General features: G+C 44.9%; 1 protein-coding gene across 3 annotated transcripts in view; it reads right to left on the bottom strand.

Annotated features, from left to right (window-relative positions):
* Nucleotides 1-18358, bottom strand: part of LOC100867244 (zwei Ig domain protein zig-8) — a 90018-nt gene that overhangs the window by 3511 nt on the left and 68149 nt on the right. For all 3 annotated transcript variants that reach the window (XR_015294164.1, XM_003692597.3, XM_086914338.1), the window contains exons 4-7: nucleotides 12785-12995; nucleotides 12288-12341; nucleotides 7823-7986; nucleotides 6761-6917 (exon numbers count right to left, since the gene is read on the bottom strand). Coding sequence is in view for 2 of the 3 variants with exons in the window: in XM_003692597.3 (XP_003692645.1) it covers nucleotides 6761-6917; nucleotides 7823-7986; nucleotides 12288-12341; nucleotides 12785-12995 (586 nt within the window). In the remaining variant the exon portion in view is untranslated. The remainder of the gene's footprint in view (nucleotides 1-6760; nucleotides 6918-7822; nucleotides 7987-12287; nucleotides 12342-12784; nucleotides 12996-18358) is intronic.

Below are 18358 nucleotides of genomic sequence, written 5' to 3'. Positions count from 1 at the left end.
AGAAAGTTAATCCAAATAGAAGAAAGAGATCGAAGAGGAGGGATACGAGGAGGAATAGGATATATAAATCTTTGTCGACGCGATTCGGTTCACGGTCGATGGAACAGTCCCGAGTACAAGAGCCTATGGCTGCTGGTTTACACAATTTCCTCGATATTCGACTAGTCTATTCTACTTGGCACCCCATGGCCAGAAGATCACAACGGATTCCGGACATCAGCGTCCGATCCGCTCCTCGTCCTTTGTCGAGGATAGGTATCAAGGATGGTTAATTGGTTGGCCGGATAGGGTACAGGGCCAATTGACCGTTTAATTAGAGTAGCGCAGGGTATCGATGGGATTTTCGGTTGCTCGGCCATTAATCGATGATCTCTGTTCCAACCGACCACCCCCTCTCTCGTCGAATCTTGGTCGTTGAGAATTTCTATTCGGGTCGAAAGGGAGAAAACTCGTATCTCTCTCTCTCTCTCTCTCTCTCGTGGATTCGATCGAGCCGAGAACAATTTCATTTCGAGCTCGAATTCTCCTTTTCCCTTTTCTCTTTCTCTCTGTATAAAAGTAAAAAAGTACGCGTATTTGTCCGCGTTGTCCGCGTTGTCGTGCGATTTGCAAAGCGAGGCACCCTGAGTTGTTAAGTTTCAACGTTGTTACGTTCCTCCCTCCCCCTCTGTAGAGATCCCGATGCACCGATACGTCGCCTCGCCAGGAGAAGATTCATGGGGTGACTTGGAGATTTTTTTAAATATATATAGCGCGCTTGGTGCAACATGGCGCTAAAGTTAGCAGGGAGTTTAATACCTAACGACTCCCCAAGCTACCGTTTATACGGCTCCAAATTTCATCTCTTGCTCTTTCTTCCCCCCTCCTTATCCCCTCCTCTCCCGTTCCTCACCTTTAACCTCGTCTTCCTACGATATTATTAAATTTCCACGGTGAATTGAAGCAGGAAAATTCATTTTCTGTCCTTGTGTTATTAAAAAAAAAAAAGAAGAAGAAGAAGAAGAGGAAGAAAAAGCACGTGCTAAGCCTATCTCTCGCGACAAGGAAGATCGGATTAAAAATATCCGATCGAACTTGAACGTGTATACGGAATTTTAACGTTTAGAGGAAGTTTGAAATCGTCACCGTTAAATGAAATGAATTATTTATATTCCCCGGGAGGGGAATTTCCAGAGGCGACAATTATCTTGGCTTCGAAATTTTCTCGTTGCGCGAGAGGAAATGTAAATGTTGCAAAGCTGGAACACCCCTTCCTCCTCCCAATCGTGCTCGCTCGCAATCGCGAAAGTGTTCGGCCCAAGTTTGAATATCGATCGGTTTAATCACTTCGAAAACATTTCCAAAGTACGGCGAGTATCGCTCGAAGAAGGATCGACTTCTGGAACGCGTAGGATACGGGACAATTTCCAAGAGTTTCTCCTGGAACCCGTACCAGCCGGAGCGGCACTTGCGCAACTTTTCGCCCTTGTAGATCATTTGTGATTCTGTAGTCGTATCGCGAACCCCGCGTCTGACAGACTTTCGCATTAACAAATCGATTTTGCGATCGAGTCGAGGCAAAAGTTGAACCGAATTCGTCGCCTGAGAAACGCTTTCAATCGACTCGAGGAGATCGGTGACGACGATTGAAAGAGAAAGGAGAAGAAAAAATTATTAGGAAGTTAAGGGAATATCGTTCGAGAGAAATTCAAACACGTTACAGAAAAATCGATGAGAAAGGATTATATTTACGCGCAGTGTGGAAAACGATGAGCGAAATCGATGGACGAATTAGCGGTGTAATGGTAGTCGCGCGATAACAAATAGATTTTGCAATCGAGTTGAAGTAAAAGTTGAACCGACGATCGAACCGTTTTGAATCGACTCGAAGAAAAAATCGGTGACGATGATTGAAAGAGAAAGAAAAGAAAAAAGTTATTAGAAAGTTAAGGGAATATCGTTCGAGAGAAATTAATACGATACAGGATCGATGAAAAAGGATTATTTTTGGTAATCGCGCGATTTTGCAATCGTGTTGAGGCGATCGAACCGCTTTGAATCGACTCGAGGAGATCGATCACGACGATTGAAAGAGAAAGAAAAGGAAAAAGTTATCAAGGAATATCGTTCGAGAGAAATTAACGCGATAAGAGAAAGATCGATGAGAAAGGATTACTTTACATGCAGTGTGGAAAACGATGAGCGAAATCGGTGGACGAATTAGCGTGGTGTAATCACGCGATAAACCTTCTCCTCTCCCCATCCAGTTCGAACGGCACAGATTGCTCGGGCCCGGCCTTAATAATAATTTTCTTTAATCACTGCATTCTATATTTAATTCGCTGGCGTCTGATAGCGGCGCGAGCGTGATCTACAGTTCTTCGGTAAGCTCGGTAGGCTAGCTTAGCGAGCCACTTATGGCTGATTTATACGATCCATTACCACCTACTACCAGTGACCCAATAAGACCGTCCGCGCCAGCCTCGGTGAATCGGATCGCTCTTAAAGGCTCGCAAGGCCCGTTGTCGGCTAGTTAAACCGTCCTCGTGTGCGAATCTTATTAAGGTCAATGACGATCCCCTCCCTCTCGTGACGTCAAGATCAATTATTAGAAATTATTGACGCGAGCGTACGCGTTATCGAGCCTTGATTCCTTGATCGAGATTTTCCATAGTACTGGACGAACCTTGGATTGCGTACTATTTTAATTATACATTTCTTCTTCTTCGCGTTAAGATACGAATATATATTTGGCAATTGGTATCGAGACAGAGAGAAAAAGTATCCTCTTCGAAAGCTGCGTAGCTTTTGACTTTTAGAATCTTTCGTTTTCGTCGTCATACGAAACTGTTCAACCCGTTGGGGTAAAAAAAGAGCATCGGGTTGACGACGAATACGAATGTTAAAATATTAAAATTGTCTCTTCTCGCGAGACAACTTCAAAGCGGCGAAGAGATTCCGGAAGATTAGCTGAGAAAACTCGGGGAAATTCGGTGGTTCGTGAAGATCGAAAATCAACAATCAAGATCGAACAAGGTGGAAGGGTGGAAGAGGGTGCTCGAGGACAGAAGTGGAATTCGCGCTCGATGCGAGAATGGTTGAAAAGCGGAAGCGGAGGGGAAAAAAAATGAGCGGAACGACGAGTGGAAGAAGGATGAAGAAGAGTTTTAGGACGGATTGTTCGAGTGCCCTTCGAGCTAGACGTTATCGGGAATAGAGCTCGAGACGAAGAAGGGGCGAAAGGGAGGGGGGAATCTGGATGATGTGCAATTAGGAAAATTGAATTCCGGCGTAATTAACTTTCTTAATTAATAGAATCGTGGAATTGTATCTTTAATCTGGCCGCTGGAAGTGGTTCTGGCAGCTTCTGTCACCGAACGAGAGAGGGGAGAGAGTGTGGCTTGGCTCCGACTTGGGATGAAACCAAGAACTGATGAGGAAGGAATGGAAGGGTGAGAAGGAGACACAGAGAGAGAGAGAGAGAGAGAGAGAAGTCAGATTGACGAATGAGAATGAAACGGTGGGAAGAGGAAGAAGCGAGATATAAGATAGGGATTGTTGCAGAAGTGGCGACGATTGCGAGATACTCTGGGATGGGAAGTCGCTGTAAGTTTTGATATATGCGCGACGTTATTTACGATCGCATAAGAATTAGCCCAGACAGGCAAGCCGGTCTTCTAGCAAAAAGCCCGGACTTTATGTCACTGACTGCCACTGCGCTCCACCGATTTTTGCTCCTTCTTCCCTTCCGGAAAACTCGTTAAAACGTCGCGTCCCAAAGTCGCGAAATCGACGAAATCAAATCAGCCAAATGACGTTTCTTTCTTGTATCCGCAATTGCTGCATCGATGGACGACCCCTTTAATTCAATCCCTTCCCGTGCATCCCTTTCTTTCGATAGAGATATCGGAACTCGCACTTCTTTCGAACGAAGGAAACCGCCGATAAAACACGCGGCATTTCGCGTAAACATTCGTCTCGGTTCAAAGATTCGAAATTCCGGATTGTCAACGAATCGCTGCGACCGCGTGAAAAATTAAAACGGGGGCTCGTTTGGAAGCTCGTGGCGGCGGGGCTACGTTCGTTAGAAGGAAAGCCGATGGAAAGTCATTTTTCTCCCTCCCCCGTCCCCCTCCATCCCCTTTGCCGGAAACGGCAGATTAATTAATCACGTCAGCGCCGATTTCGGCTCGACCACCGGATCGATTAATAAAACCGTGGCAACCGTTCGTTATTTAAGTTAACTTTCGCGCGCGGTTAATTACGCCGGCTCGTCGAATTCCGCATATTTTCAACGTGGAAATGGAATATGGCGGTGGTATGAATGGCGGTGCACGTGAAATTTTGTTTTGATGGCCGGCCGCCTTTAATCCCAATGGTGGTGGTGGTGGTGGCCTCTCTGCGCCCCTCTGAATCCGCGATGAGACGCGTAAATTCATAATCTGTAAAATGATACAGCGATTCGCCCAACTTCTGATTTATGATCCCGACCCATAAGGCAGCGGCGTATTTCCACCCCCACGGTAATGATGATGCACCGTCGTCGATTCTGACAGTTGGAAAAATTATTATCGAAGATGTATCGCCCCCCTGCCTGTTCATCGATCGAAAATAAAATAAATTTTCGCCGCTCGTTTCCCGTTAACCTTTCGCGTTTAACCTCTCGTTAGAATTATAAACAAAGCGTGTGTAAGCGTGTGAAAGTCGTGCGATTCTCAGTGTATCGTCGAACGTGGAAGCGAGCGGTAACGGAAAGTGCGAAAGTAAACAGCGAGGAATGACGCGGCGTAACGTTCGGATGGATGGACGGATATTTTTTTGGAATTTGTGAACGATAACGAATCATCATCGTGTTTTCGTATTGTTTTCGTATCGGTAAGTCTGTTTGCACGATTTTATAAATTAATCAATTGCTTTTGTGAATTTCGCGTAATAATTGTTTTCTTGCGAGTCGAGTGTTTACGATCTCGTCGTAATTCCGGCCTCGAGGCAAGAGTTTTCATCGAATCCACGCACGATAATCTCAACCGCGCCGCGTTTCTCATTTATTATTTATCGGTGATATTTGCCTCGATGCTCGAGCTCGTAAAAATCATCTCGACGTCGAAACACCGTTTCGCGTTTAATTGCCGGTGATTCTTTTCGAAAGCGGCTACTACTCGACCGCCTCGTAACCCATAAACGTGCGAACAAAGTGCGTTATTCGAAAAATAATATCGCGAATTTATCGACGTGTGATCGACGTGTGTGCGTGCAATTTGTACAAGAGGTGGTACGGAATATATGTATGACCGGTGTAATGAACGGCGGAGAGATCTCGTTCGTTTTTCATTTCAAACGAGTTATTATCTCCATTTCGTATGGCGATCGATGACCGATATTTGATCCAACGCGCTTTTTTCTTTTTCTTCTTCCACCGCAGTTGGAAAAAGCGAACGGATTTTCAAAGTTTCGAACGTGGAATCCCGTCCGTGGACATCCGCGCATCCACTCGGATGAAATCGGTAAAATCAGAGAGGGGGAGGGGAGGGGGGCGGAGAGGAAGAAGAAGCGGTGGAACCGGTGGTTGCCTATAAACCGCGTAAATTCGCAATCTGTGAAACTACGAAACTACTACGAGTCGGGCTAAAGTTGTGATTTACGACGCGTCCCGTCTCGTCCCGGGGAACACGGGGACAAAGGAAAAGGAGGATAGGTTGGATTGTTACGTGTGTAGGTAGGAGGAGTGGTGGGTCGGTCAGGAAAAATGCGACGTCGCGCGGGCCGCCGCTTCCTTGCAATAACTTCCGAAGGAAAATTCACGATAATAGAGACTACCACTGCCGCCTGTGAATTTCGCATGCAAGTGTGCTTACGCCACTCCTCCTCGACCACCCTTCTTCTCGCCAAAACCCTCTTCTTTCCACCCTTTATTCTTCACCCTTCTCGTCTCTCCTTTCCTTTTCCCTGCCAACGAGATCTCTCCTCCGCTCGTGCCACAACCCCCCTCCCCTCTTCCCCTCCCTTCCTCTCTTCTCTATTTCTCGCCGACCCGTCTTCCTCCCTGGATTTACCCTCCTCCTCCTCCTCCTCCTTCCACTCGTCGTGGACCCAAACGACGTCCGCGGCGAACCAAGAAGAGAGGCTGAGCTAGACAAATAGTCGCACCGTGAAATACCGCCGCCTCCTTAAAACTTTAAAGTGTTTCGAGTAATCCTAAGGCGCGACTTTAGATCATGGGTTCCCCGCGCCTTTTCTCTCTTCCACCTTCTTCCTTGTTTCCATTCTCTCCTTTTTTCGTCCTCCTCCTGCTCCCTCTTCTCTCTTCTCGCCTTTCCACCCTCAGCGTTCTCTCTCTTTCTACGTGCACGAAGACGATTACCGCGAATCGAACGCAAATGGTCGTGTCGCGTCCCGTAATGCTTTCTCTCCCCCCGATGAGGAAGGCTCTTGTTCTGCGGTGGAACGACGATTTAGGGTTAGGTTTTATAGCGGCAATTCGCAGCGAACGTTACCCATTACGCGAAGATACCACTTTGACCGTATTTTTCCGGACGAGGATCGTGTCGCAAAATTCGCACGAAACAGCGAAATTTAAAAAACAGGGAAAGTTAAAAATCAATCGAAATACGCGAGTTGTAATTGTCGAAGAACGAGGGGAAAGGGAGGTGAGTGGATGGATTTAAAAAGAGGATCGGAGAGGAGAGAAGCGTGGTCGGAAACGTTAAAAGTATAAAAGTTTTGGATCGGTTTTCTTTTTTTTTTTTTTTTTTTTTTTTAAGAGTAAATTCAACGCGCTAACCTGGCTCGACGATCAACATCACTGTGTCCGTTCGCCCCTCGGTCGGTCTGCACGAATATTTCCCGACATCGTGCGGCGTGACCGCTGCCAGAGTCAATTCCGACACTGTTCGAGCCGCGCCTCTTTCAGTCTCCACGTTTATTCCCCCTCGTGCAGCCTGGAAACAGTGCAAACAGGGCAAATGCGACGTGAAATTCGCCGCATAAACGCGACGAGAAACATTGGACGAAACGAATCTTTCTCTCCTTTCTATTTTTTACCCCCTTCTCTCCTCCTCCTCCTCCTCCTCCTCCGTCTATCTCTCTCTCTTACCTGGTTGGTTATACCGACCAGGTTCGCGAATATCCCCACGTATTTACGATTAATATCGTTTTTATCTGTAAAAACACGCATTATCCACTGGCAAACACGATATCCACTGGTTGTTGACCAGTGCGAATATTATTACGATCGAAAAATATGGCGAACGCGGAAAATTAAATAAATCCCCTCCCACCCATCCAGTTCGCTCGAACCCGGATTGTAATTTCTGTGTAATAAATCTGGCAAGATGAATCCGGCGCGTGGCTTCCGCGGATAAATTTTCAACAGTTCGCCTATCGCTGCCTCGCGATCAAAATGCTGCGCCCCGGATTCAATTTTTCATTCATTCAATTACCCTCTACCCACCATTCTAATAATACATCCGTAACAAAAATCTCGAATTTCATCGTGAAGAACTTGCGTTGTTCGTCGTTCTATTAATTTTTTCGCGGGGAAAAATTCGATTCTTCCTTTTTTTTTTTTTTTTTATTTTTATTCGAATAACGAGATATTTTCGATATTTCATCCATCCGGGGCAATTCGACGCGCGTAAACAAAAATCTTGGAGAGTCTACGGGAAGGGGTTGAACGAAGGAACGTGAACGGCCTCGTCCCAACGCCGACATGATTTATGATCGTGTTTCTTTCGTTCGTTCGAGAGATTGTCGAGTAGAAGAGGCGGAGGGAAGAGGGAGGAGGGACTCGGTGTAAAAAATTTCATTAGAGTCTGTCTCGCGAGAAGACGGGGAGCTGCATTACCTGGAATGTTAGGAGTTTGTTATCCCGGAGCCATTGCACGCCCCTGATGGGCCGAGTCTGATACGGGGACAATATGACGCACCTCAAGGTGATGGTCGACCCCGATGGCACGCTCTGCTCCCGTGGACCCATTATCGCAGCCACTGGTGCCGTGCTCTCGTAACCTGAAATCCATGCACCGACAAATTATCGAATGGCAATGTTAGGATGGGTGAGAATTTAAAATTTTTTTCAAATTTCTTTAAGATATATATATATATATATATATATATATATATATATATATATATGATATATGATATATGCGTGGGTTTGAAAATATTGTAAAAATTCGTTGAATTTATCACAGGTGTCCTTTGATTGAATACTCGACTTATCGTTGAACGTATTGATATATATTTTTCTTTTCTTGTGAAAAAGAGTTTCACAAGAAATTCTAGAAAAAAGAGGAGGGTGTTGAATTGAAAAAAATAATTGAAATTGGGATCTTCGTTCCAATGATAAACTGAAATGATTCTTTCTCGTGTCGTGTCGTTAAATGTTCGCCGCGCTTAAAAAAAACTTAATAGAGATTACGTGATATTTCAGTGAGTATTTTGTGGGATATAATTTTCAGAGTCGTTAATTCTTCGAATAATTTTTCTTATCGAAGTTAGCCCATTTCGCATGTGGACCGATTAATGCGTTCTATATTTAAAAGTGCGCTTCTTGCGCGCGTTCGTTTGAATAAAGATACCGCGCGTTTAAAACAATGTTAAACAGCTTATGGGGCCGGAGATCCGAGAAGAAAGTAATTACGCGAAGGGTCGGAACTTGTGGTAAAAAGAACGGAACGTGTTTTATGCCTGCCCGGCCTGGAAAAGTAGATTCATTAAAAACCGTGCGGTACGACGAAGCCAAGATTTACGGAAGTATGTGACCGACTATAAACTTGAAAACTTTACCCGACAACCATTAACGACTCTCCCCTGTTTTTTTTTTTTTTTTTTATTTATCCAAGCGATTGCATCGGATCGATTAACCGATCGTTCATCGAAAATAAATACCGAAGAAATTGCGAAATCATCGTTGCTTCTTCACCGATTCGTTCTTTCCAACTTTTTTTCTAATCGATAGAATCGAATTAATATCTCGTCGTGTAATCGTCGATCCGTTAATCGATCCGTAATCTTTCTTCTTTGTTTCTCCATTCTTAATTTTCAATACGCGCCATTAAAGATTCGAGACGAATGTAGAAGGATGATTTTAATTAATACGAATGTTTTTTCCTTTTCTTTTTTTCTTTTTTTTTTTTTCCTGTCTCTCGAATCTTGCACACACGCCACTTTATAAAGTAAAACTGCGCACGGTGAAAAAGAAAGGCGTAACACGCCTTTCCGTCCCGGGCGTATGTACTGTCAAGTTTGTACATTTTAATTTAGAGAGTCGGCGTGGCACAAGTGGCCGTTTAATATGCGTGCCACCGTGAAACGACGTGTTTTTCTCGCGAACCTGTGTTCGCCCCAATTCCCGCTTAAAATCGACCCCGCGCCGCGAAAAATCGATTCGAAAAATAAACACGTGCAACGTTTCAAAACGTTCACGCAACTCTTCAAAACCGGTTCAAAATTTAAAAATATATAATTTTCTGGAAAGCGTTCTCAAATCTTTCTCCCGAGGATTCGTAGGTTCGAGAATTGTAGACTCGACTAGATTTTTTTTATTATTTTCACGGATAATCTGCAACGAAATCTTTTCGGATTCGAGATCTAAACGCTAATCTATTTCTCGCTCTTCCTATCGTATACGAAGCGTTGATATATTCGTCGAAGGGATATCTTTGGAGGATCGATTCTAGGAGAAACGTAAAATATAAAGATACAGGTTTATTGAAAGTTTATTCATAATAAATAAATTAACCAACTTTCTTTTTTTTTTTTTTTTTTGTTTCGCCCTCCAGAATCGATGCCCCCTCCCCAAAGGTACCCATCCCCAACACGAATATCCACCAAAACACGATCCATGTTGAAGAATAAGGTAACGAGGAGTGGAAAGGAAAGGAAAGGGAGAGGAGGAGAGGAGAAGGTGAAGAGGAGAGAGAGCGTTCGTTCTCCAGCTGAATATCCTCAGTCCGGAAATTGGAGTTTGAAGTGTGAAGAAACAAGGGAAGCGTCTAGTGCTCGGTACAACAGAGGCGGCCTAATAATTCATTACACAGGCGAAAGGGAAAAACAATGGGAGCGGTAGCTCGTAAGGGGTTGCCACCCATGGTGTATGATAATGTCCGGGACAAGCATACATTATTCAACGAAAGAGAGAGAAAGAGAGAGAGAGAGAGAGAGGGTCGCGATAGTTGAGACTCGTTTAAACGCCACGTTCCCTTGCTGAGGGGCCATGGAAGCGCGGTGGTTATGACCGCGCCAGGTGACGAGGAAAAAGAGCGAGAGGAGAGCCAGAGGAGGTTTTCCACGACTAGCAGGATTAAGGATAATCCTATTAGACTTGAATTAATCCCCTGGGAACTGCATTTCTCCTCGGCGAAATATTACGTTATGCCGTTATTACTGTACACGGCGGTGGCCAAAAGCCTGTTTTTCCTTCGCGGATCTCGTGCTTTCTTTGCGCCCCCATTCGCGAATCACTTCGATGACAATTGTCACTGATCCTCGCCATCTTTAATTATCATTGGGCGGATCGGTGGACGGACGCTCGAGAAAGTTAAAGTTGTTGGATTTTGTTTTTTATATAGAATTTTTTAAAGGAAGGTGATGCTTTTTTATAATTTCTGAATTATAACGCGTAATATTTTTCGCTTCTTCGAGAAGGGAGAAGGAATTTTTCGGTTGAAATCGACGCTCTCGTTTTCTTTCGCCGCTCTTACATTTGACCTCGAAGTCGATAGCAATTTCGCGACCGGTCCCCGAGAACGGATCGACGATCGAGGAGGATGAATTTCAGGCCGAGAGTTGGGAGCAATAAAGAAAAAGATGCCAGAAATCTCGCGTCCCGGAGGATGAAATGATGGAACTTGGAAAGAATTATGAAGCGTCTGAGGAGGTGGAAGGATGGTGCAAGAAGAATCGACGACAGATCCCCCGGGCGTCAAAGCCAGCGAAGAAGCGCACTTATCTTTAAGTGATTGATGTCGACTGGATCCGTTGGAGGAATAAAAAGCGCCTGTCGGATGATTTTTTAACGGGCCAACGGGTGTATAAAGGTGTCACGACATTCCTCCTCGCGTAAAAGAAGAATATATCAAGTTCATCAGCGTATTTGAGGGAGGGAAATGAAACGAGGTATTCGGAAAATTTATCTGAACTCCACTTATTCTTATGAGATGATAAAAAAAATCTTGATTCATCCATCTTCCCCGATGTTCACGATAAAATATCGCGATGATGATGATGAAAATTGTACAAATATAATTTTCAAAGAGTGAAATTATAACGACAAAGTTTCGAGCGATATATATATATATATATTAGCGAGATTTTCGTGGTAACGGTCGAAATATCTACTAATTCGCTCGTTTAAAAGTTTGCAATCGCATAACTGTACGAGCGTACGTACATTCCTCTACCTCTATTACCTCTCGAAATACCTTCTCGTACCTCAAAAATTCGCCCGCGCAAGCTTATTAGGGGATAGAGTAGAAGGGAACGCGATTTAAATATAAAGGGAATGAAAAGTCGAGTCTGTTAACTTCACGGTGAAAGGGACACAATGAAGAGTAATTGTATCTGTAAGAAATCTGAAATCCCCTTTCGAAAGTTTCCGCTTGGTGAAAATTATTTATTTTCTCAAATCGGAAGAAGTGCGGATCGATCGATTTACGAATTTCTATCTACGAAAGAATCTTGTATCCAAAGAGAGAAATTTTCAACGGAATTTTATTCTATTCTCTTATTATTCTACACTCTATTCCCTTATTCGCGTTATTGATTCGATTCATTAAAAAAAAGATACAAAAAAAGAAAAAAAGATGAAAAAAGAAAACGAGAGAACGCGGAGATTAATTTTGCACAAATGGATTGACACGGGGAAAACTTCCAATGAAGTTTTCATTGCATCGTCGACACGTGTACATCTGTCATACCGAATCGGAGAAATATGCAATAAAAGCGGGCGCGTGACCCATGCCCGACGATTTATCGCCGGGATTTTGATTAAAAATATTTTTTAATCATCCCTGACGTTCATATAAAAACATGGAGTATTTATTCGCCCCTTCGCCCGTGACATTGCGCTCAACCCGAGCTTCATTTAAATTTAATTTGACAAATGCCGATGTGAAATTAGACTGGCCGGCAGTCTTTAAATTTATCCACGCGTATCTATTCGAATCCCCCTCCCCCCCCCTCCCCCAGGCACACAATGCAGGGAGACACTCGTGAGATGGAAACCCGTGGAACTAACGGTACGTGCACAAGCGTTGTAACTATCCGACCGAAATAAACCTTCGTTTTCTTCACGACGCTTCGCTTACTTATTCGCGTCTGCTGAGAATGCGGCTCGTCGTAGCCCTCCGGTTTGTCAGGATCTGGAAAAAAGGAACAACGGTTATATATACATATATATGTATTGTAGTGTATTTTGTCATACACGTACACACACACGCACACTGCTGAATCCGCATTTCGTAATCGGATAAATAACGTCGCAAGACGGGGACTTTGTCCAACGCGTGCCCGTTATCCCTTTTTTCCCCCTTTTACCCTCGTTACATTCGTATTTCCAAGCATTACCATATAATTAAAAATCGCAGCCGGGGAAAGGTGGAGGAGGAGGAGGATCGAGCACGAGAAAATATTCAACGAGGTTAGCGGTCGGTCAAGCTATTAAACGAAGCTCCGGTTTAAGGACAATTCAATTTAGTGGGCGAATTTAAATAAAGCAGAGAGAGAGAGAGAGAGAGAGAGAGGAATTGTAAAATTTGGGGAGAAGGAGGAATTGATAAAAATAAGGAGGAGGAAGTGCAATTACCTCGGACGGACAGCTGAACAGCATACATCATTTTGGGCTCGGTGTTCACCTGGCATTCGTATTTGCCCGAGTCCGTCTTCCTCGCGTTGTCCAGCCTGAGCGTCCACGCGTCGCTACCCGGTGTGTGCAGAGGGCCGAATCTCGCGTCCGAGCTGAACAGGGTATTTCCTGACGTGAGAATGTGGAGGTCCTTGCTTCTCATCCAGGACACCTGAAACAAGGCCAGCCCAGCACGTTGAAATTACATCCTGATGGAATTACCGTCGCGTTAAACGACGGAATTGCCTCGAGGATGATTCTTAATTACTTTGCGCGAGGAACGTTTAAAAGGATTTATAAAATGATTTAAAATCAACTTCGTGCTGGTTCCGAAAATTATTATAAATTCACTTCTCTCTCTCTCTCTCTCTCTCTCTCTCGGCTTTTTCTTTTGTCGAATAATATTCATATGAAAAAATGCTTTTTCAATTCTTTTCGTTTCGTTTTCGTTTCGAAGCACGACCGAATTTATCGAGTCTAATGACGAGAATTTGTCGACGGGACGACGCCGTCATTTGGGGTAGTTCGACGGATAAGCGAGTACGAGTACGCGGTCTAAACCCTTTTGAAACAGTGGCCCGGAGGAATGCACACTCGCGCTCCGTAAATCACCGCTCTCTTACGACTTATTTCCTTCCCGCCTAGCCACTTTACACCCGTGTTACGAGCGACGTAATACATAACATAGTAACGTGTTACGACGTCGTTACCTTATGGCCGAGATAAAGGATAGAGACTGTTAAAAGAAAGTTCGGGGACGAAAGTGAAGGGCGAGAGAGTGAAAGGGGCGAGGTATAAGGAGGAGAATTTAACGGAGCGACGCGTGGAAATTTCTTTCGTTTTGAAGGGGGAAAAGAAGGAGAAGAAACGAGAGAAGGAAAGAAAATTGGAATATCCTCGTACAAATTGTATCCTTGTCAAAGAGGATTGCCCCGATTATGACGTTTATAATTTTATTAACTCGTCCTGTTTTTAACTATTTTTATCGTAGCGACAATAACTCGGAAGATAATTCAAACGCCAGTCCAACTTAATATACGATACGATTACTCTTTTCTTGCCGGTGGGAATAAAATGGCGATTTTCTTGCCGGTGGAAAAGTACCATTAATAAAACGCAGCGATGAACCGCCGGTCCGGCGGTTCTCTGCTCCACGGCCACCTTTGACATATCTTATTGCTCCGGGCTAAATAATTAATCCTCAACCCCTTTTCGTTTCCACTCCACAGTTCTGGTTGGGGAGGAAGAGGGCGAGTAATGGGAGTTTACTGATTACTCGGTTCACGAGTTTCTCGACTCGCCAACTATTTCCTACGTTTCCCACGGTTGCCCATCAATTCTTATGAGTTTTCTTTCACCTGCATCGAATGCGTCCTTCCCACAGGATCAACAATTTCGTCCTTTATCACGTTTCGTTCCTCGTTTCCTTTGACAAAATTGAACGACTGGACGGTAGTTTGATTTAATCGTCGAATCGTTAAAAAGAAGAAGAAGAAGAAAAAAAAGAACTAGACTAATTGACAAACAACGACCGCTTGATACAACAACGCATCCCATTGAAGCGAGACGACGACGTTTCGAAAAAAAATAGAAGGAAGGTAGAAGAGTAGAGCTCTATGTAATTCCTTCTGATTATCCATTCTCTTTCAAACCCTGTCTCGTTCGTCTTGTTATGAGCAAAAGTTTGCGCTACCCTCTCGGTCGAGTGGCGGGCATAACACCGAGGATGCTCGAGAAAGGGATGCGCCGCGCTTTTCCCCGTTGCGATTAATATTTTCTCGCGATCTTGAAGAGGCAGTGGAAACCGTCCGAGAGAGCGAACCGACGGGGCGTCAACGACGACTTTGATATCGTCGAATATGGTCACTGAACACCGGCCTTATCCGATCCTCGTATTTTTCAACGTTCGACCGCCAGCAAACGGGTGGGATATTAGATATCCGGTTATCGGGTTGCAGTCATTTCCGATCTGCATCCAGTTACTACCATTTTGCCTATCGGTCGTTACACGAGAGAGACAGAGGATAGAGATGGGGGGGGGGGGGGGAAGCAAGGACAGGACGAACGATCGAATCGAACGATTCGTTTGGAGGACAAAAAAGGGGGACGACCGAGAAGAAGAATGAAATCGAAATGGCGGAAAAGAATCTAAATTGCGATCGATTCCGTGCCCCCGTCCCCCGATTTTTAATGTCGTAATATCGAGGGAGAGATCGGGAATGAGATCGCTCGGCGACGTTTCGAAACCATTCGCGGGGAGGGGAGGGATGCAATAATCCAGCAGCGACAAAAAGAGATACCGGTTCAACCATCCGTAGATTTATCGTTGTTATTAAAACAACCGTGGCGATACCGGCCACGGGAGTAGATATTATTCAGGGTGTGGAACAAAAGAAGCTTGGATTAATCGGTAATTGAATCGATACAAACCACCGTTTCCGATACACACACGTTGCCAATTTTTTTCCCCCTCTCCCCGCACTTTCTCCCCTCGATAATCCTATCCTGGATGATGGAATCGTTTTCGTACAACGAAATACTTCCTCCCCCCCTCCCCCCTCTTCGCCTTTGAAACTCGATTTCAAGAACACGCTCGCACCTCCTCCGTTTTTAATCTCGATCTTCTCGACGGCGTTCCTTCCTCCAATCCCGAAACAATGAAAGAAAAAGAAGGCCAGAAGGAAGGAAGGAATGTTGCTCGGCTCGGCTCGGCTCGAAGAGGAATCGATTCGAGGCGCGGCGCGGAAGGCGTGGAATCTGGAAATCGGGTTTGGACGTAACGAGAAGAAAATTCAGCGCCGTGTGCGGCTGATTTATACAATAATAACGTAAGCTGCACACGGAGGGGGAGAGGAGAGCGTAATGGTCCACGCGGGTTGGGATGCAGTTTAGCGGAGGGGTGGGTTATAACGCGAGGGGAGGAATGTACGGCGTGGCAGGGGCCCGGTGTATCACGGCATTTGGTCGTATGCCAGTTTACTCGAGTATACGATTCGCCGTTGCGAGGATGGGAGCAGAAATAGAAGCGCGGCTCGAAGGCGAGCGAGAGGAGTGGAGAAGATGGAGAGGAGGATGTGTTTGCTCGCGCGGGGAGACAAAAGGACGGGAGCAATATACGGGAGCCGACATAACCGCTTTCATCTGCTACGTCGACACCGGAACCGGATAAAAATGCAACTCCTACCAAGTCGTTTCACCGCAACCTTACGAGCCTCGCTGCTCGTTTCTACGCTCCCGCTCCTCTCTTCGAGGAGGAACTACCTTATGGCCGCCATTCACCTAGCAACCCCTGTTTGGCCGGGGATCGGGCGTACGTACAACCACCGACACACCGATTCCCTCCGTTTCTTAAATTAGACCACGTTTCCGCGAGAAGGTCGAGCTCGAGGAAATTTCCTCCGCGTGAAATGAATCTTTTTGAAACGGATCCGGGGGAAAATTTCTTCTCTTTCGATTCCGAGAAGGAGGGGAGAAGGGGTCGAGAGGGGTTAATGGAGAGGAAGAGAATGGAGGAAGAGATGGAGGAGGGAGAAAGAATAGTTGTCAAAAGTTTGGTCCGACATAATCGAAAGAAGATGAGAAGGGTTTCTTTGGGGACGAATGAAGCCGGAAAGCGCGATAGATTTTGCCTGTACGGGGTATATATTGTAACAGGTGGTGGAGACGCGGAGGGGATGATTCGCCCGTTGAATAAAATTCGTTTCGGCGGAAGACTACCACGTTTTGAAGAAAGTTCGGTTTAGAGAGAATGTGTCGTGAATGTGGTTAATAACCGACTTGGTCGAGAGATTGTTGACTTTGAAGTGAAATAATCTTGGGATTCGATCCTGGGCCGGCAAGACGCGAATCCGGAACAAAACGAATTCTGAGGAACAAACGCGGCCGCGATTCCGATTTATTTTCTTCGATTAAATTTTGCTCGGCCGTTGTTTCGCTCTTTTCGAAACGGAAGAGGAGGGGAGAAGAGAAATTGAAAAAGTAACGAGGTGTTGTCGTTGAACGCAATTCATCCATTCGTTCGTTTCATCCCCCGAATCTCTCCGTTGGAAACAGAAGTTTCGCGATGAATAATGCGTAACTTCCTTTACGTCCACTCTCCCCGTTTGAAGTGAGGAGAAACTAAAAGTTGCGGAAGGGGAATGGGGGGGGAGGAGGAGGAGGAAAAAAGTTGATGGGTTTCAACGATGAACCATCGAATCGTACAATCGAATCACTGTTCTTTGGCTAAATTATTTACCCTCTTTCCAGTGGTGGCGAAAAGAATAAGAATTGCGCTCGTATTGCGTGCTTCCTTCCGGACCACGATACCATTACCCACGCTTTTCAATCGAATCCAGTCGATTCCGTCACGGATTTACTCGGTCGGCGAAACTTCTCGATGAATGGAACTTGTCTGATAATTCTTTTCGCCCCCCTCCGAAAACAAGTCCAGTGCGATTTTTCACTCGTTAATTGTTCGCGACCGTCGAATAATTTTGTGGAATTGCATCAATATTCTTCTTGGATATTTCAACTTACAATTTTTTCATTCTCTCATCGAGCAATTTTATATTTCAACTTGAGAATATGGTCACAAACAAAAATCAAAAATAATATGAATCGAAGAATTAGAGTAATGATTAGAATTTTACAAAACACACACACACACACACACACACACACACACACACACACATAGTAATATAAGTAGGATATTATTTCTTTCCATTTTTTTCTTTTCTTTTTTTTTTCTTTTTTTTTTTTTTTTCCTTTTTTATGATCTTCTTTAAGATAAAATCAATGAGATTTATCGGGAAGCAAGACACTATTAGTGTTGGAATAGAGAGAGAGAGAGAGAGAGAGCGTAGAGAGTCGATAATTTTTTGCGTCAACCGATACGAAAATGCTTGCCGTCCGTTTTTTAATCCGATTTCGTTTATCGAGAAAAGTCGAATATCGTTCGTGAAAAAAATTGCGTCGCCGACGCGAGAAACGACATACACAGGCCGTCTATCCGTCAAAGCGGATTACGCGGGCCGACCAGTGCTGCTCGTTCGTGATTTTTTTCCAGCTTTCGACAACCACGACGCTTTCGAAATCGTCGAAGATCGAATAATTAACTCGGCGTGTATCGATTCTATTCGTTCGAGAGTGTGGCAAGCGTGTACGCGTTCGCGCCATTGCGTAAAAAATCAACCGAGATTTCTTTTCCTTTTTTTCCCTCTTTATCCCCTCGATTTCGTGGCGTTTCGTCGCTTTTCCGGAAATGAAGAAAAGAAGAGAAAAAAGCGAGTTGTCCGTTTCCGAAACGAGCGGGCATAAAAGGTTCGTTCGACGGGAAGCTCGTTGTTATTCGATTATCGTCAATTTTTTTAACGAGCATATCGACGCCCTCGATGATGAAATGTGGGCGCGGCATAAACCTGACCCCGACTAACCTAAACTAATCGGTGACCAACAACGGTCCCGGGTCACTGAGCTTTTATCGATTACCTTTCTTGCGCTACACGTTGCTTCGGCCTAGACGGTAATACCGTTCGATTAACCATGCCCCTC

Source organism: Apis florea, unplaced genomic scaffold (genome assembly GCF_048593485.1).
Source record: "Apis florea isolate Af1SG1 unplaced genomic scaffold, ASM4859348v1 contig_3587_pilon, whole genome shotgun sequence".
NCBI lineage: Eukaryota > Metazoa > Arthropoda > Insecta > Hymenoptera > Apidae > Apis > Apis florea.
Note: the sequence above shows the minus strand (reverse complement) of the source record. Positions and strands in the feature narration are given on the sequence as shown.